Source organism: Ambystoma mexicanum, chromosome 1q (genome assembly GCF_040938575.1).
Source record: "Ambystoma mexicanum isolate Mex_15411 chromosome 1q, UKY_AmexF1_1, whole genome shotgun sequence".
NCBI lineage: Eukaryota > Metazoa > Chordata > Amphibia > Caudata > Ambystomatidae > Ambystoma > Ambystoma mexicanum.
The window spans coordinates 1,291,287,064-1,291,312,434 of NC_090922.1; the positions used below are offsets into that span (position 1 = coordinate 1,291,287,064).

At 50.8% G+C, this 25,371-nt stretch overlaps 1 protein-coding gene across 2 annotated transcripts in view; it reads left to right on the plus strand.

Annotated features, from left to right (window-relative positions):
• The window catches only part of USP24 (ubiquitin specific peptidase 24), a 2,799,104-nt gene that overhangs the window by 1,146,963 nt on the left and 1,626,770 nt on the right, over window positions 1-25,371 (plus strand). For both annotated transcript variants that reach the window (XM_069642114.1, XM_069642115.1), the window contains exon 40: window positions 18,888-19,005. In XM_069642114.1, coding sequence (XP_069498215.1) covers window positions 18,888-19,005 — 118 coding nt within the window. The remainder of the gene's footprint in view (window positions 1-18,887; window positions 19,006-25,371) is intronic.

The window sequence follows — 25,371 nt, forward strand, 5'->3', positions numbered from 1 at the left end:
CTAAGCCGTGAACAAAAACAGTAAATCAAACTCAAGCCAGCGTGACCAATCCCATGAAAGGCTGAAAGCAGTGAAAAAAAAGGGGATAAAGGGGGGCCTGCTCGCATGCGTTGCAGATGCAGGGTAGCGTCGGAAATGGTTACTTGTGAGACAGGATCACCGATGATGTACGGCTCACCTCCGACTGCAAAAAGACAGCCGAACACTGGTATAAATACGCAACAGCGACGCCTGAAGGTCACGTGGTGTTGAGAGTCCACCTTTTGCTTAAAGGAGTAAACACGGCCAGGCGGAATTAGCCATAAAACATTATAAAGGATAATATAACCGCATGGGGATTCCAGTAGGAAATGCGCGCATCCCAGAACATGGAACATATGAAATATGACAGTTGTTATTCACCTAGTTTGGAAAAATATCTTTATTATAAAACCACGCAAAGCCCAAATTGAATGGGTCGCTAAGTGGGGCAATGGATCTGAAAGTGGTACACGAAATGTAACGGACCTGCCCGATTAAAAAGGTTTGTTCACTCCTAGTCATTACAAGAGAAAAAGCAAGAATCACATAGACTCCATCAATCGATGGTGAAGTAGAAGAAATGACAAAAGGGACAAGAAATTAGGTGAGCATACTATTTCACTCGACTGAAGAGTTGAGGCCTTGATTCACTGTGTTAAGGTTATATATCCACCTTTGTTCTGCTCGGGTGAGAGAGAAGTCTCTATTGCCCTCTCTGGGGGAGGGTGATATTTTTTGGATGACAAACCAACGTAAATTAGTGTGTTTGTGGTTGGCAGATATGAAATGTGCCAGAAGTGGTTTTTTTCTCAGTTTTGTTTTTTAGACCAGATCTATGCTCGCATATTCTTAGTCTAATCGCTCTGCTGGTTTTTCCTATGTATAATAAATTGCATGGGCATTTAATGCCGTAGATAAGCCAGTCAGAAGCACAATTAGAAAACGCATGGAGATTCCATATCCTTCCGTAGAGGTCTATTGCTTTACGATTAGTGGTCAGGGAGCAGACTGAACAGTGACCACATTTATAGTGACCAAGAACTGGTGGAAGGTTCCAAAGTGTAGTTTGTGACATAGGGCTTGGTGTTTTCGGGTATGTATGGACCAAAAGGTCCCTGATGTTTTTTCTGACGTTTAAAGGCAAACCTCAGTAGACAATATGTGCCATGTTTTTTAATGGTTCTCCGTAGGGTGTTACTGATGGGGCTAAAAGTGCTTACGCATGTGATCCTTTCCTCTATAATTTTGCGTTCCGGATGAAGACATCTATCCCTATTTGCATATTTTGCTCTCTTGTAGGCTCTGTTGATACAGTTCTTGGGATAGCCTCTAGTAATAAGACGTTGTTTAAGGTCTTTGCCTTCTTGAATAAAGTCAACCATCTCTGAACAGTTTCTCCTGACTCTCAAACTGTCCGACTGGTAAGTTTTCTCGTAGGCTGAGAGGATGAAAACTGTTGAACCTGAGAAGTGTGTTTTTGTCGGGGGGTTTTTCGGAAGAGCTTGGTTTTCAAAAGGCCACCCTCAGTTTTCTAAATAAGAGAGGTCGAGAAAGGGAATGGTTTGTAGGTCATAAGTCATAGTGAACTTGATGTATTGATTATAGTTGTTAAGCCACTCTAAAAAAGAGAGAAGATTGAGACCACCTTGCCAAACCATAAAGACATCATCTACATAGCGAAGCCATTTTGAGATGTGGTTCTTAAAAGGATTGGTGGGGTCATACATTGAAGTGGATTCAAAATGGTCCATAAACAGGTTCGCCAAGTCTGGGGCAAAGGTGGCCCCCATACTTGTGCCATGTATTTTTTTGTAATAGGTGCCGTCATAGAGAAAGACATTTTCAGTGAGGGCAATCTTAATGCACTCCATGATAAATGGGGTGGGAACTTTCTGGAGGGTGTCAATGCGTTTGGTGAGGTATGTTTCCATGATTATCAAGCATTCTTCCTGTGGAATGCTTGGATAAAGGGAGGTGACATCTAAGGTAACCAAAAGTTCTTGAGTTTCTAGTTGGAAAGAATCAACCAGGTTTATCGTGCTTGTAGTGTCCTTAACAAAATAATTCATAGCTGTCACGAAAGGCCTGAGGAACCAATCAGCGTAAATAAATAAAGGTTCAAGGATTGAATTGATCGCCGAAACGATCGGTCTACCCGGAGGGTGGTCCGCATTTTTATGAACTTTTGGAAGGAGGTAAAACGCTGGGGTGGTTGGCGACATTTTGATCAAAAAATGATGTTCATCTTGATCGATCCATTCCTGTTGTAAGGCATGGTCCATAAGACTTTTGATCTCCTCTCGGATGAGGTCAGTGGGATCGTGATTCAATTTATGATAAAACTGGGGATTGTCTAGTTGAAGCAGCACCTCTGTTTTATATAGTATGGTATCCCAAAGGACAATGCCTCTGCCTTTATCAGCTGGTTTTATGAGAAAGGTCGGATTATTTTGGAAAGTGGTAAGGGCCATTCTTTCAGTTTTGCTAAGGTTGTCTTTGTGATGGTTTTTGTCTTTAAGTAGATGTTTTGTTTTTTCCAAGATTTTATTTACAAAAGCTAGGATAGCTGGACTAACCATGGAATTAGATGGGGTGAAATTAGAAGGGATTTTTAACCCTGTGATGCTGGGTTCTTTGGTGGAAGTATGGTCATCTTTAAAGAAATCTTCAGTAGTTGCCACAGGGCAGCCCCGCCTAGTGGCAGCCCCCTTGGCGGAGGGCCCTGAGGCTAGCATCCCCTACATTAGCAGCTCCAGAGGGTGGTAGCTGATGTTCGCAGAGTGAGCATGCAGCGCAGCCATCAACCAGCAGCGACTGACGAGGTAAGAAAGGTGCGGGCAGGGGGAACCGCCATTACTGCTCCCTATTTAACTGACCCTCCTCTTTTTACTTCTATTATCTAATTCTGAAGTCTGCTGCACCTGGCAGTTATATGTTATCCTTATCTGGCATTGTTCAATTGTCTTATTTAGCTGGTGGGATTCCCTCTTTTCTAGGAAAGTCTAATCTGTGTGTTCTTGTATTTGCTGCCGTATTTAATATAAGGCTTTTTTTCTCTTTTCTAGGAAAGTGTGTTCTTTGTAATCCTTCCTGCCCTCTAGGGTAATCATTGGTGTCTACATATGTGGCACTGTCATGGTCCAGGGCTCTAATCCCAACCTCCTCCTCCTCCTCCTCCTCCTCCTCCTCCTTGATAGGTGTCTTCCATCTCACATCAACTGCCTCCCCTCCTTCTGCCACCTCCTATGGGTGTACCACACACCTGTACGCATCCTTGGAAAACCTTCAAAAGTGGCAACCTGCTCCACTTAGCTACCCTCAATTCTCGCTCTGCCGTCAAACACTCATCTGACATCTGTCACCCTCTTTAAGAGCTTGACCTAGACATCTTCGCTCTCACCGAAATGTGGTTCATTGCCAGCTCTGTCACAAGTTTTGACACTCTCCTCCCTGAGGGCTACAAGATCCTCTCTAAGCCCATGCCTAACCAGTCCGGGGACAGAGTTGCTCTGATCTTCCATGAGTGGGTCCCTGCTACTATCATACCCACTCAGGCCTACTCCTCTTTCGAATGCCTTGTCTACAGGCTTGATGTCTCGCCTGTGCTCTCTCTGACTCTGGCCACCATCTACATGCCCCCTGGCCAGGGCTGACCTCGCCGTTCCTCCTCTTCCAAGCTTCTCCTCAGAGACTTCAATATTCACCTCAACTCCCATGATGTTCCCTCTGGGCTTTTCCGCAGCCTCTGTGACTCTTTCCCTCTCCATTGTTCCATCCGGTCCGACGCACTCAGCCGGACACACCTTGGATGCTTTCATCTCTTCAGACATCCCCATCTCCAACCCTCTCTCCTGGTCTGATCATGCTCTCCTTTCCTATCCCCTGGACCTCCTGGGTCCCCCGGCTAAGCCCCATCTCGTACTGCCAGCCTCCTTCTCAGTCATTCGACCTAAGCAGCGACTGTCAGTTGCTGCTTTTGCCGTCACCTTCACTCCCCCTCCTACCTCTGACTCTCACTCTTACACAGCCCTTACTAACCTTCAACTCTGTCTCCAACACTCTAGACATCCATGCCTCTGATATGAAGCTCTGCATGAAACCTGCCTCCAAGTTCAATTCCTGGTATGACTCCAACCTGGCCGCTCTGAAACGCAAGTGCAGAGTGGCTGAGCAGAAGTGTCAGGCCTCAAGCACATACCCTGACAAACTGGCCTGCCCTCTGCTCCATAGGCAATACAGACTCCATCCTCTTGAAGAAGAGTGCCTATATCCAAGCCCACCTCTCTGTGGCCACTAACAACACAGCTGAAAATTCAAAATCTACAAGGAACTCGCCAACCCTACTGCAGTCTCCACTTCTCTGGCCTCTCACTTCATTTCCAGAACTCGGGACATCTTGTCCTCACTCTCCTCTATGCCTCACCTTTTTCCCTCACTCACTCTCAGGCCTCCCTTGGTCCCCCACCCCTCTCCTCCCACTCTCCTCTTTTTCTCCCATAACACCTGATGAGGTTTCTAGACAAGTCCGCTCTATGACGGTCTTATCCAAACACATACTCCCCTGCTCCTCCAGAACTACCAAGGACAACATTGTCTCCCTTGCTGCAGCCTTGGCCGATTTCTGTAATCACACCGCCACTGGATCTTTCCCCACACTCCTCAAGCACTCCCTAAGGCAACCTCTCTTCAAAAAGCACCCTGCTGACCCTTCCTGTCTGGAAAACCCCCGCCCTATCTCTATTACCCCCTTCCTGGGCAAACTTAGAAGCTGGCCATCTCCCAGTTTACCCACCACACTGAATCCGTTGGCTGCCTTCATGACCACCAGTCTGGCTTCAGCGCTGCCAGAGGCATGGAAACTGCTCTCCTGAACACCTGTGAAGACCTGCTCCCTAATCTCGATTCCAGCTCTCGGTCCATTCTCATCCTCCTTGACCTTTCCTCTGCCTTTGATACGGTCAATCATGCCACCCTGATAAATCGGCTCTGGGATACCCTTGGCATCACTGACCTGGCTCTGTACTGATTGACAACATTGTTCTTGGACCGACCTTCCCAGGTTGACCAGGGCCCTTTTCACTCCACCTTCGCGGGTGGAAAGTGAGGAGTCCCTCAGGGCACTATTCTCTTGCCATGGCTGTTCAACAACTACCTGGCTCCTGTAGCCCACTTGATCTCCATCTTCTTTCCTAATTTTCGCTGTTATGCTGAAGACTTGCAGCTCTCCTTTAAGCTTCCCTCCTCTGCTGCCTCCTTTTCCTCTCTCATTCCTGACTGCCTGCCTGCTATTCAGGCATGGTGCTCTGCTCACAATCTCTGCCTTAATGCCAGTAAGACAGAGATCATTCTCAGTGGGATCCCTACTCCCTCTTTTCCTCCCACACTCTGGCTTCCCTCCATGGGCCCTCTCTCCTCACATCACAGACCTTGCTAGGAAGGCCCACTTTCAGCTGCACATCCTCGGAGGCATTCTCCCTTTCCTCACCTTCCCCCAGAAACTCAATGTCTCCAGAGCTCTGGTCCTCTCCAGGCTGGACTTTCCTTAATCTGCCTACCTACTCGCTTCACCCTCTCCAACTAATCCAGAATAGGACTGCAAGACTTAACCCTTGGCCCCAAGCCCAGGGACTGCATCTCTGCAGCCCTAAAATCTCACCACTGGCTTCCGGTTGCTGCTAGGATAAAGTTCAAGACCCTCTGCATCATCCACAAGGCTTTCTGGGGCCTGAGACCCCTCTATATCCAACTCGTTCTCCCTAATTACCTTCCTACTACACCCCTTTATTCGTCTACCTCCAACTCTCTGCAGATCAGACGCTTTTCCAAGCAGAGGGTGTTGGTAGAATGCTCTCCTCTGCAGGTGCCTCCCTTTGGAATTACCTCCCTGCCCCTCTCAAACTTGAGCCGGGCCTCCTTAAGTTCTGGAAGCTTCTCAAGATCTTCCTTTTCTCCTCTTCTTTCCCTCTCCCCTGCGAATGGCCCTATCTGCTTCTTGACTGGCTGCCTGGTTCCTTCAGTGTCTTCACGGCTGTAGCCCCGTCCCCCCAATTCTAGTCTACCCCTGCACTTGGGTCCCCGGACCCCACTCCCTCCCCACCCCCTTCAACCTGAACCCGCCCGGCTGGGTCTGCACCCTTGTAGCCCTTCCAGCCCCTTACCTCGCACTTAGCTCATGGACCTTCCTTCCTTCCCCCTGCACTCTCTGCCTTCCCCTGACTGTCCACCTGGAACCCCCCGTCACCCCCTGCCCCCAGCACTCCTTTCTCACAGGCCCTCCTCCCTGACTGGCACACCCACTGTCCCCTGCACTTCTCTTATTGCACTTGCACATTTCGAATGTGCCAAGGCCTAGTAGGATGGTTTTTGTTTTGTCTCCCTTTTCTCTCACCCTCTTGTCTTGTTCCGCCTCGAAACACACTGTATATGGGCTCATTCTAAAAACCCAATCAATCAATCAATCAATGTGTAAAACGGAGAGGTGGTGTTTTGTAGAGGATGGCTAGTCCTCTGGCTCTGCCTGATCGGTTGTGCACGACAAGCATGTATTCAGGGGTGGTGTTGGGGGAAGAAGGGCGGGCTCCTGTGTGATAGGTTCAAAGTCATCAGAGAACCAAGTTTCAGTGATCCAGAGGAGATCAGATTTTTCGTCAGAGATAAAGTAAAAACTCAAGTGTTCGTTTTTGACTACAGATCTGGCATTGATGACGATGCAAGAGAGCTGGTGGGGTGCAGAAAGGAGGGAAGGATTTGGTGAGGGGTGTGTTTTAGGAGTGGGAGGGGAGATGCGTAGGAGCAAGGGAGGCAAGTTTCTTGGGGGTTGTCTCGGGGGTAAAGTCGGGCTGGAAGAGGAGTGCGGGGAGAGGGTGGGGCTTTTGGGGAAGAGTGCTTGAGAGGGACTACTCAAGAGGGGGGGATATCTGGATGGGAGAGGGTGGAAGGTGCATGCTCGGGAAGCAGTTGGAGAGAGTGGGGAGAGGGATGTTCAGGGGTTTGGGTGAATGTGGGAGGGGGAAGAAGGAAGTAGGGAGGGAGGTGGTTGTGGGTAGGTTGCGGTTACATAGCAGCTTCACAGCCTTAGTTGAGTTTTCCTGGTTTTCTCTGGTGTTTAAATTGCATTGTGAAATCTAGGCCTTTCCCCACAATACAGGACTCTCAGACTTGGGTGTTTTTTTCCAGTACTTAGAATTACACTGTGAAAGTGCCTTTCTGTGGTTTTTGCCTTCTTAGCAAAGCATTCATCTAGCAAGCTTTTCTACCATTATCTGAGCTCCTGTTGTCTTGTCCAATTGTCTACTATTGTTTCGTCTCTCTCTGTCTCGTCTGCTTGCGCCCCCCCTTGTCCTTCCCTAGTGTTCTCCCCGCCCCCTTCTTATTCTCTCCTCTCCCTACCTACTCTATGGTGCTCTCTGTTTTTTCCTATCTTTTCTAACTGCTTCTCTATCGACTATCCTGTTCTCCTCACTAAATCTGGTAGGAAGAAGTTTAAAAAGGACATCCTGGTCTCCAACCCAGGCCTCCCTATCGCTGAAACCTCTACCAGCACCTCTGCCAGGCAAACCCTCACCAACATCCTTTTTGTAGTTCCCTCGCCAGACCTATGGACTCTCTGTGCTTTCTCCTTTCTCTTCTTCTCCCATTAATGGTGGCACCCGATGGGAGGCCCTCCTGGCCCCCCTTTCACTCCTCTAAGGTCATCATTAATGTTTACCTGAATGGTACCGTCTTGGTCCAAGGCCCTCAGGCCAACCTTCTCCTCTTTGATAGGCGCTTCCTGCACCTCATCAATTTCCTTTCCTCTCCCCCCACAGCTTCCTTGCCTCCCCCTACTGTCTCCTCCTTGGCTACCTTGCCCTCTCCTACTTCCTCCTCTGGCCCCCCTCGGGCTTCTTCTACACCTCCGCAGGGCGTACCTCTGATTTGTACCCCTCATCGGAAGTCTTTCAAGGGTGGCAACCTTCTCCATATTGCCACTCTCGCTCTGCTGTCAAACACTCCTATGACATCTGTTGTTTCCTGGAAGAACTTGACCTTGATGTCCTTTGTCTCACCGAGACATGGTTCACAGCCAGCTCTGTCGCAAGCTTTGACACTCTCCTCCCTGATGGCTACAAGATACTCTCTGCACCCAGATCAACTGTTCCTGGGGGGGTGTAGCTCTGATCTTCCCTGAGTGGATCCCTGCCTCTGTCATCCATACGCAGGCCTACTTCTCTTTCGAATGCCTCGCCTGTAGGCTCTCTCTCCTACCCATTCCCTTACTGTGGCTACCATCTATCGGCCACCTGGACAGATCTCCTCCTTCCTCTCTGAGTCGGCGGACCTCTCCTCTTCCCTCCTGGTCTCGACCACTCAACTCCTCCTTCTTGGAGACTTTAACATCCACCTCGATGCTTCCTGTCCTTCCTCTGGTCACTTTGGTGACCTCTGCGACTCTCGCTCACTCTCTATTCTCCCCTTGTACCCGACTCACTCTGCAGGGCTCACTCTGGATGTTCTGATCTCTTCAGGCCTTCCCCTTTCTATCCCTCTCACCACACCTCTCTCCTGGAGTGACCACTTTCTCATTTCTGCCCAGCTCACCCTGTCTACCCCTCAGGCCAAGCTACCGCCAGCGCTGCCACCCACCTTCTCAGTTATCCGACCCATGCAGTGTGTTTTAGATGAAGATTTCGCCACCACTTTCTCACCCCTCCTCCCCTTTTGGCTGACTCACACCCTGACACAGCCCTTTATGTGCTCCACTCTGCTATATCTGATACCCTTGATGTTCTTGCTCCCGTCATGAAGATCTCTTGAAGCCAAGAGCTACTCCTGGTACGACTCAGACCTCGTCACCCTCAAACGCAAGTGCAGAGTGGCTGAGAGGAAATGGCGGGCTTCCGGTACATCCCCTGACAAACTGGCCTGCCGCCTTCTCCAAATGCAAAACCGGATCTTTGTCTGCACCAAGAAGAGAGCTTGCATCCAAGCCTGCATCTCTTTGGCATCTAACAACTCAGCCAAACTCTGCAAGGAACTGGACAATCCTGCTGCAGTCTCTACCTCTCCTGTCCCCACCCAGTCCCTCTGCACATCTCTGGGTTCTCATTTCATCTCTAAAACTCAGGACATCCTGTCCTCTTTCTATTCCTCTCCCCCTCCTCCCTCTTCTCCCTGCTCTTCCTCTGGCCCTTCTTCGGCCACCTCTCCTCCCTCCTTCTCTGCCTTTCCCCTGTTCTCCCCTGACGAGGTTTCTAGACAAGTCTGATCTATGAATGTTTCGTCAAAGCCGGTTCACCCCTTTTCCTCCAAAACCGTCAAGGACCACATTGACACCCTGGCTCTTGATGACTTCTGCAACCACTCTGTAACGCTCACCTGATTCCCACGGAGGCGCTGGTCTTGGCAGGAAGGTGTCTGTGACTCGAAGAGTGATGTGCAGGACTCGATTGGCTTCTGGGGTCGAACCTCTTCGCACTGTGTGTCGAACTCGTAGGGTGAGGTTTCTGCAGGTGAAAGAATATGGGGGTTAATGGTCTGGGTTGTTGAATGTCCCTCTCTCTTCCTAGCTTCTCCGTAGAGCCCCCAGGTCAACGTGCTCACCTTAGATAGGTGAATGCTGGACTCTCCATCTGCGTCTGGTGCAGGGTGCCGTTGCCAGTTCCTTCACTGGTGAAACATACGTCTCTTGAACTCAGAGGATCGTGACCGTCGTTAACTGCACGAGCGGTGAGTTTCCAGACACCTTTCTAGTCTTTATAGTCTTTAGGTGCGTGGCACGTTAATATTGAACAGGACTCTGTATAATGCTTTTCTCTTTTTGTCTTGCAGGACTCTTGAGATGGAAGATGGAGTGAGCACCTGGAAATGCGTAAGTAAATGCAAGCGCTCTAATTGTCTTTTTCCCTTGCAGCTTAATTCGTGCTGAAGAGACGCCGGAGTATTTGCAGGCGTTCTATTGCGAAGAGCGCGATGGGCGTAAATAAATACCTGTCTAATGTCTCTTCTTTTGTCTTTCAGAATTTGGGTTGCAGCGCCGGAGTCCGCGGAATGCCCGTAAGTAATAACAATGCTTTTGTCTTCACAGGCGGCGATGCAGCGTGAAGAAATCCGGAATTCGCAGAGTGCCGGTAAGTAATAACAATGCTTTTGTCTTCACAGGCAGAGGTGCAGCGTGAAGAAATGGCCGCAGCCGATGGATCAGGTAAGTAAGCACTGCGAGTAAAGGTTGCCTTGCTAACCTGTTGTTTCTTGTCTTTGCAGGTGCTGCTGTTGACTGGATACAGGAATGGTAAGTATAATTCTTGCAGGTTCAGGATCGAAAGAAGAAAGGCTGGAACAGACTTGGTGAGCGTTCTGCTGCAGATGCAGAATAACGCGAAGCACGTTTCTTCTATCGGGTGTGGTTTAAATAGCCTTGGAGTGATGAGGCGTCTTCCTCCACGGCCCCGCCTAGGTAAGAAAAGAGTTCCAGTTCCAGAAGAGTTCCAGTGCTGTATCCAGGGAGTGGAGCTTGCCCCACCCAGGTAAGAAAGTAGTTCCTGTTCACAGAGGACTTCTAAGTGGCTGGTAAGTAAGCAGCATGGTCTGCTGCAGGTAAGTCCACCCAAGCATCTTCACACATATTATGAGCCCGGCGCTTCCAGTGCCGGGACCGATGGTTTTAATGAGCCTGGTGCCACCGGCTCCAGAACAAGGTCCAAAAGGTCCCAGTGGGGACCGGCTGGTGCCTAGGATTAGGGCTAGGGGCCTGCTTCCAAGGACGTTGGGCTGGTCCTGGCTCCTTGGAAGCAGTGATCATGACAGCACCCCCCTCAAGGCCCCTCCTAAGCGTGTCTTCTCCGGGGGTTTTGGCTTGTTGGGGTGATTCAGATGGAATTTCTTGACCAGACGAGGTGCGTGGACATATTCTGAGGGTTCCCAAGACCTTTCCTGGGGGCCGTATCCTTTCCAATCAACCAGATAATATAACTTAGATTTGGAGATTTTGGAGTCTAGGATGTTCTTTACTTCGAATTCAAGTTCTCCATCTACCAAAACAGGTTCTGGGAGTTCAGTCAATCGGGTTTCTGGTTGTACTGGGTTTAATAAGGAGACATGGAATATTGGATGTATTTTCATATGCGCAGGTAATTCCAATTTGACAGCCACCGGGTTAACTATGGTAGAGATGAGATAGGGTCCAAGGTATCTCGGGATGAAGGTGCGGGGTCCTTTTAGAGGCAGGTGCTTAGTGGATAACCAGACCTGATCTCCTACTGCGTAGTGAGGGGCTTCTTTACGGTGTCGATCTGCTCCTTTTTTGAATTGAGCTTTAGCTCTTTGCAGATGAACAGTGGCTTCCTTAAAAGCACGGGTGATTTCCGAATGCAAGTGATCCACAGCAGGTGTTTCGAATTCTTGGGGAGGATCCAGGTTAGAGGTTCTAGGATGGTGTCCGTATAATAGGAAGAAGGGAGTCTTCCCGGTTCCAGAATGAGCCGAATTGTTGTAAGCGTATTCAGCGATCCAAAGAATATCCTTCCAAGGGTTTTCAGTTTGTTGGAGCATGCAACGTAGATATTGCTCTAGAGTCTGATTTGTCCTTTCGGTTTGTCCGTCAGTTTGGGGATGGTGACTGGTTGAAAGTCTTACATCAATTTGGGCTAGACGACAGCAACTTCGCCAAAAGTGGGAGAAGAATTGAATTCCCCTATTGGAGACTTAAACCGAGGGAAAACCGTGTAACCGAACAATGTTTTCTAAGAATTCTCGGGCCAATACTGAAGCTGAAGGTAGGCCCTTCAGGGGAATGAAGTGAGCCATCTTGGAGAATAGATCCACGACTACTAAAATGGTATTATACCCTGAGCATGGAGGTAATCCGTGATGAAATCCATGGACAGGGTATGCCATGGACAGGGAGGAATGTCTAGAGGGTGTAGTAGGCCGGCTGGTTTCTCCTTCTGACTTTAATTCTGGGCACACACACCGCAGGAGATTACAAAGTCTCTAATATCCTTCTTCCATGATGGCCACCAGAAATGTCTTTTGATCTTTTCCATGGTTTTGGTAATGCCAGGGTGACCCTCCATTAGAGAGTCGTGATAACAGGAGATTACTTGTTTTTGTATTTTCTCACAGGGCAAGTACAATCGTCCTCGGAAATATGGTAGGTCTTGATCCACTGAGAATTCTTTTCCCTTTAATTGCCAGTCCTGCAAATCGGCCGGAGTTAGGAGTGATTTGACTGTTGTCTTGATGTCTTCAAAGGATTGAGCGCTGACCAAACCCAAAATCCTTAGTTCTGGGATTATGGGTATTGGTTCTGGATTGGTCAAATGTTCATCTACTCCCATCCGGGAGAGGGCATCTGCTTTTCCGTTTTTACTGCCTGGTCGATAAGTAATTATAAAGTCAAACTCAGCCAGAAACAGAGACCAGCGAAGCTGTCTGGAAGACTGAGCTTTGGCCGTCTTCAGATATTGTAAATTGCGGTGATCAGTCATTACGGTGACTGTGTGTCTGGCTCCCAAAAGATAATGCCGCCAGGCTTTAAAGGCCGATCTGATAGCTAAAAGTTCCTTGTCTGTAATTGAATAGTTGATCTCGGGAGCCGAGAATTTGCGGGACCAAAAGGCTACAGGATGTATTTGGTGTGTGACCGGATCTCTTTGTGATAAAACTGCCCCCATAGCAAGACTAGAAGCATCTGTTTCCACAATGTAGGGGAGTTCTGGGCGAGGATGTTTTAGAACAGGTGCAGAAATGAATTTAGCTTTTAAGTCCTGAAAAGCTTGTTCTGCTTCAGTAGACCACTCAAAACGTTTGTTCTTCTTTAACAGAGCGGTGATGGGCTGGACTATCCGAGAGAATTCAGGAATGAATCTGCGGTAAAAGTTAGCAAAGCCTAACATGCTTTGCACTCCTTTCACAGAGGTTGGTGATGGCCACTTGATGATTGCATCGACTTTCTTTGAATCCATATGGACTCCGTCAGGTGACAATATGAATCCCAGGAACTCAACTTCAGTTACGTTGAAAACGCATTTTTCAAGGTTAGCAAAAAGGTTATGTTGACGCAATCTCTCGAGAACCTTTTTAACGTGTCTCTGATGTTCCTCTTCAGATGATGAGTAGACAAGGATGTCATCAATGTAGACAACAACACACACATCTATGAGTTCTCTAAGGACATCGTTCATAAAATACTGGAAAGCGGCAGGAGCGTTACAAAGTCCAAAGGGCATCACTTGATATTCGAATAGCCCATACTTGGTGCGGAAGGCCGTCTTCCATTCATCGCCCTCTTTTATTCGTACCAAGTGGTAGGCTCCTCTGAGATCCAACTTTGTATATATACATGCGTCTTTGACTTGGTCCAGGAGTTCAGGGATCAAAGGTAACGGGTATCTGTTTTTAACGGTGATTTGATTCAGGGCGCAGTAATCTATACAAGTCCTAAGGTCTCCTTCCTTTTTCGGAACGAAGAACAAAGCCGATGAAGCTGTAGATTTTGAAGGACGGATAAACCCGTTAGCTAAGTATTGGTCCAGATATTGTCTGAGGTGAAGATTCTCTGGCTCGGTGAGGGCATAAATCCTACTGCAAGGAGGAGTTGTTCCGGGTATCAGATCTATTTGACAGTCGTAAGACCTATGAGGAGGCAGGGTGTTAGCTTGATCCTTCCGAAAGACATCTTGGAATTCCTGGTATTCGGGAGGTAATTTGGGAACCTCAGAAGAGATTGCCGCCAGTGAAACATCAGGCCGAGGATAACAAGTGGTAAAACATTCTGGAAACTGAACCGTCTTTGCTCGCCAATCGATCTGAGGATTGTGCTTCTCTAACCAAGGGATTCCCAGAATGATCTGGAACTGAGGGGCCTTGATCACAAAGAACACGATTTTCTCCCGGTGTCCATCTTGGCTCACTAGCGTCACTTCTTGGGTGGCGTGCGTTACTGGTCAGGAGGCTATCTCCGTGCCATCCACTGTAGTAATGACGTCTTTTACTGCCTTAGGGACAAGGGGTAGATTCATGCTTGATACCATTTCACGGTCCACATAATTACCGATTGCTCCGCTGTTGATGTAAGCTTCAATTGCATGCAAACAATCCGGACGTTCAGGACTAATGAGGACCATGGGCACCACGAAATGCGAGGTCACGGGACAAATCTTAACGCTCGGCAAGAGGACCTCTACACTTGCCGGGCTAGGTCGTTTCCCTGCTCAGAACTTGTGGTACAGGTATCTGCGGCTCCTACAGCCTTCTTAGCTGGTTTCACTGGACAGTCTCGAAGAAAGTGCCCAGAGTTCCCGCAATAGAGGCATAATTGCAGCTGTCTTCTTCTTTCCCGCTCCTTTTGGGTTAAAGGACCTTTCATGCCCCCTATTTGCATGGGTTCCACAGTGTCAGCTCCCTTAGTAGAGGTCTGTGGTTTAGAAAACACTCGGGTATCAAATTTAGAACGATCAGCCTTCCTGTTCTGTAATCTGTGGTCCAATTGGACACCTAAGTCAATATAGTCTGAACATTCTTGTGGAGGGTTCACAACTTGAGCTAACGCATCCTTGAGCTCTCCACGCAGGCCTCTGTAGAAAAGCGTTATTCTCTTATCCTCGGGCCATTGAGTTTCCACTATAAGTCTGTTGAATGAGGCTATATAAGTCAAGAGGTCTTGATTACCCTGTCGTAATGAAAGAAGTTCATTGTCCAAGGCCTGCCCTTGTGCATGTCTTGCGAACAGTTTCTCCATGCTGGACTGGAAGGCCTGGAAATCATGTAAAACCGGATCATCCTGGGTGACTAAAGGGATCGACCAATCTGCGGCGCTGCCACTGAGATAAGAAAGCACGAAAGCCACCTTGGTCTGGTCTGTTGGGAATACAGCTGGTCGACATAAGAAATGTAGGCGGCACTGGTTGATGAACACTGCAAATTTCTTTGGGTCACCAGAAAAGCGTTCGGGCGGAGCCAAGGGCACATTACCGGGTAGATTGATTTGCACTGGATTTAAAGATGATGCAGAAGGATAACTTCCTCCTGGAGCGGGCAGAGGTGTTCTGTCCTGCCTGCGTTTGTAGCAATTGCCTAGCGAGGTCCTCTGTTCGCTCCTTGGAAATTATCAGCTCTCTTCTTAGAGAGCTTGTTTCCTGACGAGCTGCAAGTACTTCTGCTCTTAATTCCCCGAGCAACTGGGCTAATTGATCAGTGTCTGAGGTTTCCATTGCGCCTGGGTAGGAGTTTTGCGGTGGGCTTCGCGTTCTGTAACGCTCACCTGATTCCCACAGAGGCGCTGGTCTTGGCAGGAAGGTGTCTGTGACTCGAAGAGTGATGTGCAGGACTCGATTGGCTTCTGGGGTAGAACCTCTTCGCACTGTGTGTCGAACTCGTAGGGTGAGGTTTCTGCAGGTGAAAGAATATGGGGGTTAATGGTCTGGGTTGTTGAATGTCCCTCTCTCTCTCTCTCTTCCTAGCTTCTCCGTAGAGCCCCCAGGTCAACGTGCTCACCTTAGATAGGTGAATGCTGGACTCTCCATCTGCGTCTGGTGCAGGGTGCCGTTGCCAGTTCCTTCACTGGTGAAACATACGCCTCTTGAACTCAGAGGATGGTGACCGTCGTTAACTGCACGAGCGGTGAGTTTCCAGACACCTTTTTAGTCTTTATAGTCTTTAGCTGCGTGGCACGTTAATATTGAACAGGACTCTGTATAATGCTTTTCCCTTTTTGTCTTGCAGGACTCTTGAGATGGAAGATGGAGTGAGCACCTGGAAATGCGTAAGTAAATGCAAGCACTCTAATTGTCTTTTTCCCTTGCAGCTTAATTCGTGCTGAAGAGACGCCGGAGTATTTGCAGGCGTTCTATTGCGACGAGCGCGATGGGCGTAAGTAAATACCTGTCTAATGTCTCTTCTTTTGTCTTTCAGAAGTTGGGTTGCAGCGCCGGAGTCCGCGGAATGCCCGTAAGTAATAACAATGCTTTTGTCTTCACAGGCGGCGATGCAGCGTGAAGAAATCCGGAATTCGCGGAGTGCCGGTAAGTAATAACAATGCTTTTGTCTTCACAGGCGGAGGTGCAGCGTGAAGAAATGGCCGCAGCCGATGGATCAGGTGAGTAAGCACTGCGAGTAAAGGTTGCCTTGCTAACCTGTTGTTTCTTGTCTTTGCAGGTGCTGCTGTTGACTGGATACAGGAATGGTAAGTATAATTCTTGCAGGTTCAGGATCGAAAGAAGAAAGGCTGGAACAGACTCGGTGAGCGTCTGCTGCAGATGCAGAATAACGCGAAGCACGTTTCTTCTATCGGGTGTGGTTTAAATAGCCTTGGAGTGATGAGGCGTCTTCCTCCACGGCCCCGCCTAGGTAAGAAAAGAGTTCCAGTTCCAGAAGAGTTCCAGTGCTGTATCCAGGGAGTGGAGCTTGCCCCACCCAGGTAAGAAAGTAGTTCCTGTTCACAGAGGACTTCTAAGTGGCTGGTAAGTAAGCAGCATGGTCTGCTGCAGGTAAGTCCACCCAAGCATCTTCACACATATTATAAGCCCGGCGCTTCCAGTGCTGGGACCGATGGTTTTGATGAGCCTGGTGCCACCGGCGCCAGGACAAGGTCCAAAAGGTCCCAGTGGGGACCGGCTGGTGCCTAGGATTAGGGTTAGGGGCCTGCTTCCAAGGACGTTGGGCTGGTCCTGGCTCCTTGGAAGCAGTGATCATGACACACTCCTCTGCAACTGGAGTCTTCTCTTCCCCCCCCTGAAGCACTGCTTTGTGCACCCTCCTGCCGACTATCGCCCGATCTCCACCACTCGTTTCCTGGGCAAACTCCTGGAAAAGCTGGCCATCTCCCAGCTTAATCTTTACACTGAATCTGTTGGTTATCTCCATGACCATCAGTCTGGCTTCAGAGCTGCCAGAAGCACGGAAACTGCTCTGCTAAAAATCCGTGAAGACCTGCTCCCCAACCTGGATTCCAACACACCGGATTCCAACACCCCGGTTTCCAACACCCCCTGTGTCCTCCTCTTGCTTGATCTCTCTTCTACCTTTGACACGGTCAACCATGCCATCCTGCTCAATAGTCTCCGTGATAACCTGGGTATCACCGATCAGGCCCTGGCTTGGCTGACTTCTTTCCACTCTGATCGACCCTCCCATGTCCAACTTGGGTCCTTCCTCTCCTCTATCTCTATCTCTACCTGTGGTGTTCCCCAGAGGCCTAACCTCTCTCCCTGGCTGTTCAACCAATACCTGGCACTTCTTGCCCACTGCATTGCCGCTCTCTGCCGCAACTTTCAGTGCTGTGCAGATGATACTCCGCTTATTTTCAGGCTCCCTTCAGCTACCTCTTCTCCTTCTCTCATCTGACTGTCTGTCTGCTATCCAGGCGTGGTGTGCCGCCAATGATCTCTGCCTTAACGCCAGTAAGACTGAGATTCTCCTCATCGGCACACCGCTCCCTCCTTACCTGTCACTCTCTGGCCGGCCTCTCTTGGCCCTCTTCCTGCTTCCACCTGTGAGGCTAAACACCTCAGGGTCATCTTCGACTGCTCACTCTCATTCTCTCCTCACATCTCTGACGTCTCTAAGAAGTCACACTACCAGCTGCACCTCCTCAGAGGGATTCTTCCTTTCCTCTTCTTCCCTCAAAAGCTCACTGTCTCCAGAGCTCTGGTTCTCTAGGCTGGACTACTGCAACAGCCTCTTTCTAAATCTGCCTGCCTCTACTCTACGCGCTCTGCAACTCATCCAGAACAGGACTGCAAGACTTTTCCTTGGCCTCAAGCCCAGGCATCGTATATCTCCAGGATGGAAATCCCTGCACTGGCTCCCAGTGACTGTGAGGATTAAGTTAAAAACCCTCTGCATTGTCCACAAAGCCTTCTGCTGCCTTGGGCCTCAATACCTTCAACTCTTCCTAAATATCTTCCTTCTCGAGCTCTTTGCTTATCTGCCTCAAACTCCCTCAGGGTCGGTCGCTTCTCCAAGCAACGAGTGGTAGATCTCTTTCTTCGACTGGGTCCTCCCCTTGGAACAACCTCCCTGCCACTCTGAAAATGGAGGAGAACTATTTCCGGTTCCGGAAGCACCTCAAGACCTTCCTCTTTGTTTCTGCTTTCTCTCCTTCTCTCCTCTGCTGAACTCCTGGCTGAAAATGAAACTGCACTGGTCACCTGGCTACGCTCTGTCGCGCCCAGGTCCCCTCCCTGCCAGTTGCACTCCTGCACTGCCCCCCTGGCAACCCTTGCACTCTGGGGCTGTTTCTGTACACCTACAGCCCCCTTCCTGCACTTGACACCTGATGTCTGCACTTACCCTTCACCTGCCACCAGCTGGCCGCACTTCTTATTTATTGCTCTTATTGTTTTATTTATTTACTGTTATCCTATGTACTGCACTTCCCCTCCCCCTCACACTTTGCCCTCGCCCGCACTCCCCTGCACTTGAACAATCTCAATGCCACCTGGCCTTGTAAAATCATTCTCTGTCTTCCCTCTGTTCCCCTCCCATGCCTCGTTGCACCTTGAAACACTTGTGTATAGGTGCGCTATAAATGCCACATCATATCATTAATCTTGTTGTCGATTGTTCATTTCAGGGCTTTCCATCGCCATTCTGCCAACTCCTCGTTAAGTGTTAGTTTAGATTATCTTCTCAAGTTGGTAGTAAACAATTTTTGTTACCACTATCTTTATTGATTTGTACCCCTGGCATACACAGACTAAAATGTGCTTTTTCATATTTGGAAATAGACTCAGAACTGCTCTGTTTTATGGCTATTTGAACTAAAAAAGATCCCTGGATAACATTGAGTCTGAGCTTACGAATTTAATAAATATGTAAAGAGAACAACTGTAATGAATGATTACTTTCTTTCTATTAAACATAGCTGTGTATGTGTTTTATTCTAGGTCCTTCACTGATAAAACAATTATTGGATGATTTCCTCTTCCGGGCTTCGAGAATAATCTTGAACAGCCATTTACCAGCTGGTAGTTCTGCCATCAGTCAACAGGATTTTCATCCAAAGTAGGATAATTAGTGATACTCTATTTAATTGTATGAGTATTATAATTGTACTTGTGTTGCATTGTCGAGATCTGTTGGGTGTTTGGAAGTAACTGCTTTGCCCTCCTTTTTGGTTTTGGCACTTTGTGGCGCAAGCCACAAATTGACAAAATCATTTCTACTTAAAAACATAAAGGAGAAAGGGGATTTTGGGAGCAGGCTATGATGTTGGCATGGCAACTTGCCAAACACTTGCTGATGAAATGACTGAAGCACCAGGTGTGCCTTTTATTTGCTTGGCTTTGTTTTTTATCCATGTGCTTCTGCCATTCCTGCTTTAATGAGTGCGCTGAACGCGACCCTCGGAGCTATCTCCACAGCAAGAGGACACTGTGGTTCTGGTCCTATTGTCAAGCAGGACGATCCTGTAATTCAAGGTTTCAGGGTAACTATAAGGCCCCACCTGCACCCATATTTTGTCGGCGGGTCCTGGATCACGTTGGCCGACGTGGGCTGGGATCCCCACCATGTTAATGTGCATTTGTTTAATGGCACGTTTTCGCATACCCACCGCTTCCTACAAACCTCCCCTCCCAGATTAAATCCTGGTTCTGTGCCTCATGTTCAGTCGCGCAGTCTCACCAGAGTGAACATGGTAGGGGGAGGGCATCAATTGTGTGGACTCCAAGTAGTTAAGGTAGCAAATGTGTTAAAAGTGCACCTCGTTGCTTAAAGTAATATAAGGGTTTCATTCATTGGCTGCGAACTTGACAGTAGGTTGCCAGTTGGGCTGAGTTTACCCCCATGAAGCATACATCTCCAGCGTGGGGTGTGGTATGGATTCACATGCTCATGAATATTCCCTGTCGTCAGTCTGGGAATCCTTGGTAAAAGAAAAAAAGGTTTCACTTTAAAACTGTATTTCTCCTCCAAACCAATCACTGTCCTCTGGGTCATACTGCCCCATCCAATGACAGTCCTCTCCCTAAACTCCACCCCTGGTGGCCATCTTCAGATTATTACTGCACGCTCAGTGTTGGGAGTCCTCACGTTGCTCTCCGAGCTATTTTTGTGCAATTTCAAATTTTTTCCATAGAAATTGAATAATTTGGACCGCTTTTGCTTAATCGTTCGACAAAGGACAGCTGCCTACAGCGGGATCCGCTGCCGGCAAAGATCTTCATCCACCGTCGGATAGCCCATCGAAGTTCGAGAACGCCCGGCCTTGGGCCTACTAACTGTATTTCCACCATGACGAGGAGCATAAGGAGGAGCCTCTTCAAACTCTGCGCAAAGCGTATATTAAGGAACGTGGAAGACTGGCATCTTAAATGCTTATATTGCCTGCATCTGGATCACAATGAGGAGGGGGATGCGAGGTGTGCCATGGTTTCTCAAAGAAAACCAAGGAGGATCGCTACAGCAGCGCGGCTAAAATTGAGCAAGGCCCCGACTTGACCTCTGGTCAGAGTCATGCCTCACCCAGGTCCGGCCGGTCCGAGGAGCGAACTCCCTCTAAGAGTATGTCGTGATTCTTTGAGGATGCCTCACCTTCGGGGGTCCAAGAGAAGGCCCAGCTCCCCAACGCTGGCTCCGCTGGGTTCGCCACTGATGCGGGTCCCAAATCGGGCAGAGTACGATCGCCATTACCATCAGTCTCCACAGTGAGCCTGCCCATGAAAAGTGCCTCTTCTAAGACACAGTCCTTAACCCCATACAAACTCCGTTCATTAACGAGCGGACAAACCGACGAGGGAGAAGTCCGGGTGGGACCCATCAAAAGTAACTTTGATGACAGCCCGATCGACGAGGGCTTCGATGAGCACATCGTTGACAAAGTCCACCACAACAGCATCGAAAGAGAGATGGTCTGCGAAGGTGATACCTAGTACGGCCACCCTACTTGTGTCCTTACCCCCGAGGCGTGATACAGCTGTAGTGGCGAAGGCAGGAGGCGCCCCTCAGGTTGGGGGAAAGGCCCTGAAACTGCATTTGTCCAGAAGCCTCCGGAGAAGGAAAGAGAGGCACCCCCGATGGAATCTCCATGGGAGGTGGACCCACGTGCTGCTCGAGGGAAACGGGAGCAGATTTATTCAAGGTCCAACGACGGCAGCGCTTTTTGCCTGATGACTACTACACAGACCATGAAGGAGGAAAATCTGGGGACGGTCAGCCTTCGTCACCTGCATGTCAAAGGAGGCGCGTCAGTCCTGACCCTAATTCAGTGGCTCCTTTCTGCAGCATGGGGTCTGGCATGGATTCACATGCTCATGAATATTCTCCGTCGTCAGGCTGGGAATCCTCGGTAAAGAAAAAACCAGTATCAGTTTCGTTTCTGATCTGTCTTTCGTCGTAATAACCAATCACTGGTCTCTGCGTCATACTGACCACAGCCAATGACTGCCCTCTACCTAAGCACCGCCTCTGGCAGCCATCTTCAGATTTTTACCGCACGTTCATGTGTTGGGATCACTTCGTTTTTTTTGGTCAAAAGAGCCTCAAGCTCCACCGACTCTCCATCCGATCAACGGGGACCCGTGTCGGATTCGTCTGCGCCCCTCAAGGGTGAAGAATTTGTCGAGCTACGCTTTTGGAGGACTCCAGAAGCTTCTCAGGCCCGGACATGGCCCAGGAGAAGGGAAGCTCGACGCCCGGAAAGCTGTTCAGGGTCTGCCCTGGATGCCAGCTGCAGAACGTCTTTAAGGAGGACGAACACTCCTTTTGTCTCTACTGCTTACATGAGGACAAGACGCACGTGGAGAAGGACTGTGCGTATTGCGGCAATATGTCGGAGCGGACCATGAAGGACCGCCATCAACGTCTCGCCAACTGGCTAGAAGGGAAGAGCCCGTCAGGCGAGAAGAAGAGGAAGAAATCCGAGCGGTCTTCTAAGACCTTTGAGGACGCCCCGGCGACGGGGGTCCAACACAAGGCCAAGCACCGCGAGTCCGCTGGCACCGGGGGCGCCGAATGGTCGGCCTCTACGGGCACCAGGCAAGGCGCACCCTCCCCGGCACCTTCAGTCACGAGCCAACGCTCTGGGTCGGGTAAAAGGAAGGGCGAGCACCCGGCGAAGCTCCTGGAGAGGCCCCGGTCGAGCTCGAAGGCCCCATCGGAGGGGGAGCGAGGCAGTGTCCCCCTCCTCAAGGATAAGGCGGTGAGCGCAACTAAGGTGGTGAAGGCCTTAATCCATCCGGCTAAGCCCTCTATCGAAGCTGTCACGGCGGCCCTGGCTCAGCCTGTGGAGGCTACACCAGTGGTGGCGACCTCGGGGCTCAGAGTCTCCCTGCCCCTCGGAGGGAGTCCTCTTTTGTACCCATCGATAGGACCCCTGTGAAATCCCCGGCGGGGAAGAAAAAGGGGGGGCAGGGCGTCGTCGTAGATTCGGCTTCAACCTCGGAGGAAGAGCTGATCGAGGTCTTAAGCCAGGGCCTTGGCGTGGAAGAAGACCGGCCCGTCGGGATGGATCCCGACGCAGGTGACGACGACATCGTCGAGGGTGCCGACGAGGCCCCTGATCGCCCGTCGGATTCCCCTCTGCCAGCGCCGCAAGACAACTCAGTGGCCATTTTGTTGGCTATACAGTCCTTATGTTCAGAGATAAGGACGAGACTACCGTTGCCGACAGAGGAACCTCTCCCGTCGGGGGATCCTGAACCGGGACCTTCTGGTGTTCCCCCACCCAAGAAAAGAAGGATTCACCCTTCACCTCCTTTTCAGCCGTCACGCCCCGTCCAGCCCTCCTCCCCGTCCACCCGAGGGAATGATACGGGGACTGACACGGCAGCGACGGGCACGGACGACGAGGTATACGATGAGGATCTACCGTCGTCACCTCCCACCAGGGCTTCTCCGCCCGACGAGATTGGATCGTTCCACTCCATGATCGCCAGGGCATCCGAGCTTTTCCAACTCTGCCCTGAGGAGAAGAAAAAGGAGGGATTCCTTTATCAACGGCGCGAGGCCAAGAGGAAGACGGTCCTCACGGTGCCTCTACTGGACGACACCTGGGATGAGGGCCTCGCCCTCCTCAAGAACCCTTCCACGACGCCAGCTAGAAGAGACCGGTACGAGAAGAAGTACCGGGTCCCGGACGCGGCCCCCCCTGTGCCTCCGGGCGCAGCCTACCCGGGACACCGTCGTCTCCGCGGCGGCCAGGAAGAAAGCGGGGGGGGGGTGCGGCCTCCACATCGACTTCCCCACTGGACGGCGAGGGAAAGAAATTGGACGCTATGGGACGCAGGGTCATCTCGTCTGCAGCGACGACGATTAAAGCGGCCAACGCCTTGGCTATCGTGGCCCGCTACGACAGGGAGCTATGGTACAAACTGGCTCCCCTGCTGGACTTCCTACCGGACGACAAGAGGGCGGATGCCCTGGAGATCCTACAGGAAGGTGAGGTGGCGTCGGACCACGCCATCACTATTGCGACGGACATCGCCGACACTGGGTTTCGCCAGTTGGGCAACGGCGTGTGCCTTAGGCGGCGTGGATGGCTCAAGGCTACGGACTTCCGTCAAGACGTACAGACCAGAGTCCTGGACATGCCGTTCGATGGGAACAACCTGTTTGGGAAAACAGTGGACGATTCCCTTCAGGCCATTAAAGCGGACACTGAGACGGCCCGGGCCCTTGGGGTTCTGCAGCAACGACGGACGCCCTTTCGGAGCAGCGGAGGCAAGGGCGCCTCCAAAGGTTCCGGCGGCGGTTTCTCCACCTACCGTCAGGTGGCCCGCTCGTCGTCTCAGGAGGCCTACAGAGGACGAGGCAAGTCTGGCGGACCCCGCCGTCGTCGCCAAGGAGGTCAAGGTGGCAAAGCCTTGTCGAAACAGGATTGAACCGGCCGTGGGGTCGGGCCCCCACCGAAGCACCCCGGTGGGAGGCCGGCTGGCGAGCTTCGTCAGCGTGTGGGAGTCCATCTCCACCGACCGTTGGGTGCTGGACGCCTTAGCCCGGGGCCACGCGCTCGAGTTTCAAAGAAGGTGCCCGCGCGTCCCCCCCGTAGCCAGGAAAGAGCTTCACGTCCCTCAGCTTCTCCTGGAGGTAAGGGCGATGCTCAGGAAGGGCGCCATCGAACTCGTCCCAAAGAGGCTTCGGGGCTCCGGAGTTTACTCGAGATACTTCCTCGTGAAGAAGAAGACGGGAGGATGGCGCCCCATCCTAGACCTGCGACGTCTGAACAAGTTCATCAAGGCACAGAAGTTCCGGATGGTCACCCTCCAGCACGTCCTGGGTCAGCTGGAGGAGGGAGACTTCCTGTCGTCGTTGGATTTGGAGGATGCCTACTTCCATATTCCCATCCTAAAGGGGCACCGAAAATTCCTCAGGTTTGTGGTCCAAGGGCGTCACTACCAGTTCAAAGCCCTCCCCTTCGGACTACGGTCGGCACCCAGGGTATTCACCAAGTGCCTTGCACCGGTGGCGGCGCAGCTGCGCCGCGAGGGGATCCACGTCTACCCCTACCTGGACGACTGGCTCATCCGAGCCAAGACGAGGGAGCTCGCCGTGGAGCACACGGCAAGGACCGTCCAACTTCTCACGGACCTGGGATTCTCCGTGAACTACGCCAAGTCCCACCTGGTACCCGCGCAAAACGCACTGTTTCTGGGAGCGAAGCTCGACAGTGTCCCTTCTGGCCTCCCCCTCGGAGGAAAGGACCAGGTCCATCCTGGGCAAGGTACAGCGGATGTTGGTTTCCGACGCGGCCAAGGTGAGGTCCATCAAGTCCCTCCTCGGAATGATGTCGTCTTGCATCTACCTCATTCCCATGTACAGGCTCCGGATTCGCCCGTTGCAGGAGTTCTGGACGCGCGCTGGATCCAAACGACGGGCGGCTTCGAGGAGAGGATCACACTCGACGAGAGTTTCCACCGAGCGGTCCGGTGGTGGGGCACCCGCGCGCATCTGACGGCGGGCATGGACTTCCAGACCCCAGACCACCAGGAGACAGTGACCACGGATGCCTCCCTGGAAGGGTGGGGAGCGCACACCGAAAATCTGCACGCGAGAGGCCTTTGGGCTCCCGACGGAGAAGTCCCTCCATATCAACGTCCTGGAGCTCCGTGCAGTGTTCTGGGCCCTCAGATCCTTCCTTCCGTCCCTCAAGGGCAAGGTGGTGAGGATCTTCACCGACAACACCACCACCATGTTTTACATCAGGAAACAGGGCGGAACCAGGCCCCCAGCACTGTCCAAGGAGGCGCAGGACCTGTGGCATTGGGCCGTCGCCCATAGGATGTTTATGGTGCCGTTTCATCTGGCAGGGATAAAAAACACCATCGCCGACTCACTCAGAAGAGAGCTGCGCTCGTGCCACGAGTGGGAACTACGGCAGGATCTAGTGGATCGCCTCTTCCGACGGTGGGGCACACCCCAGATCGACCTGTT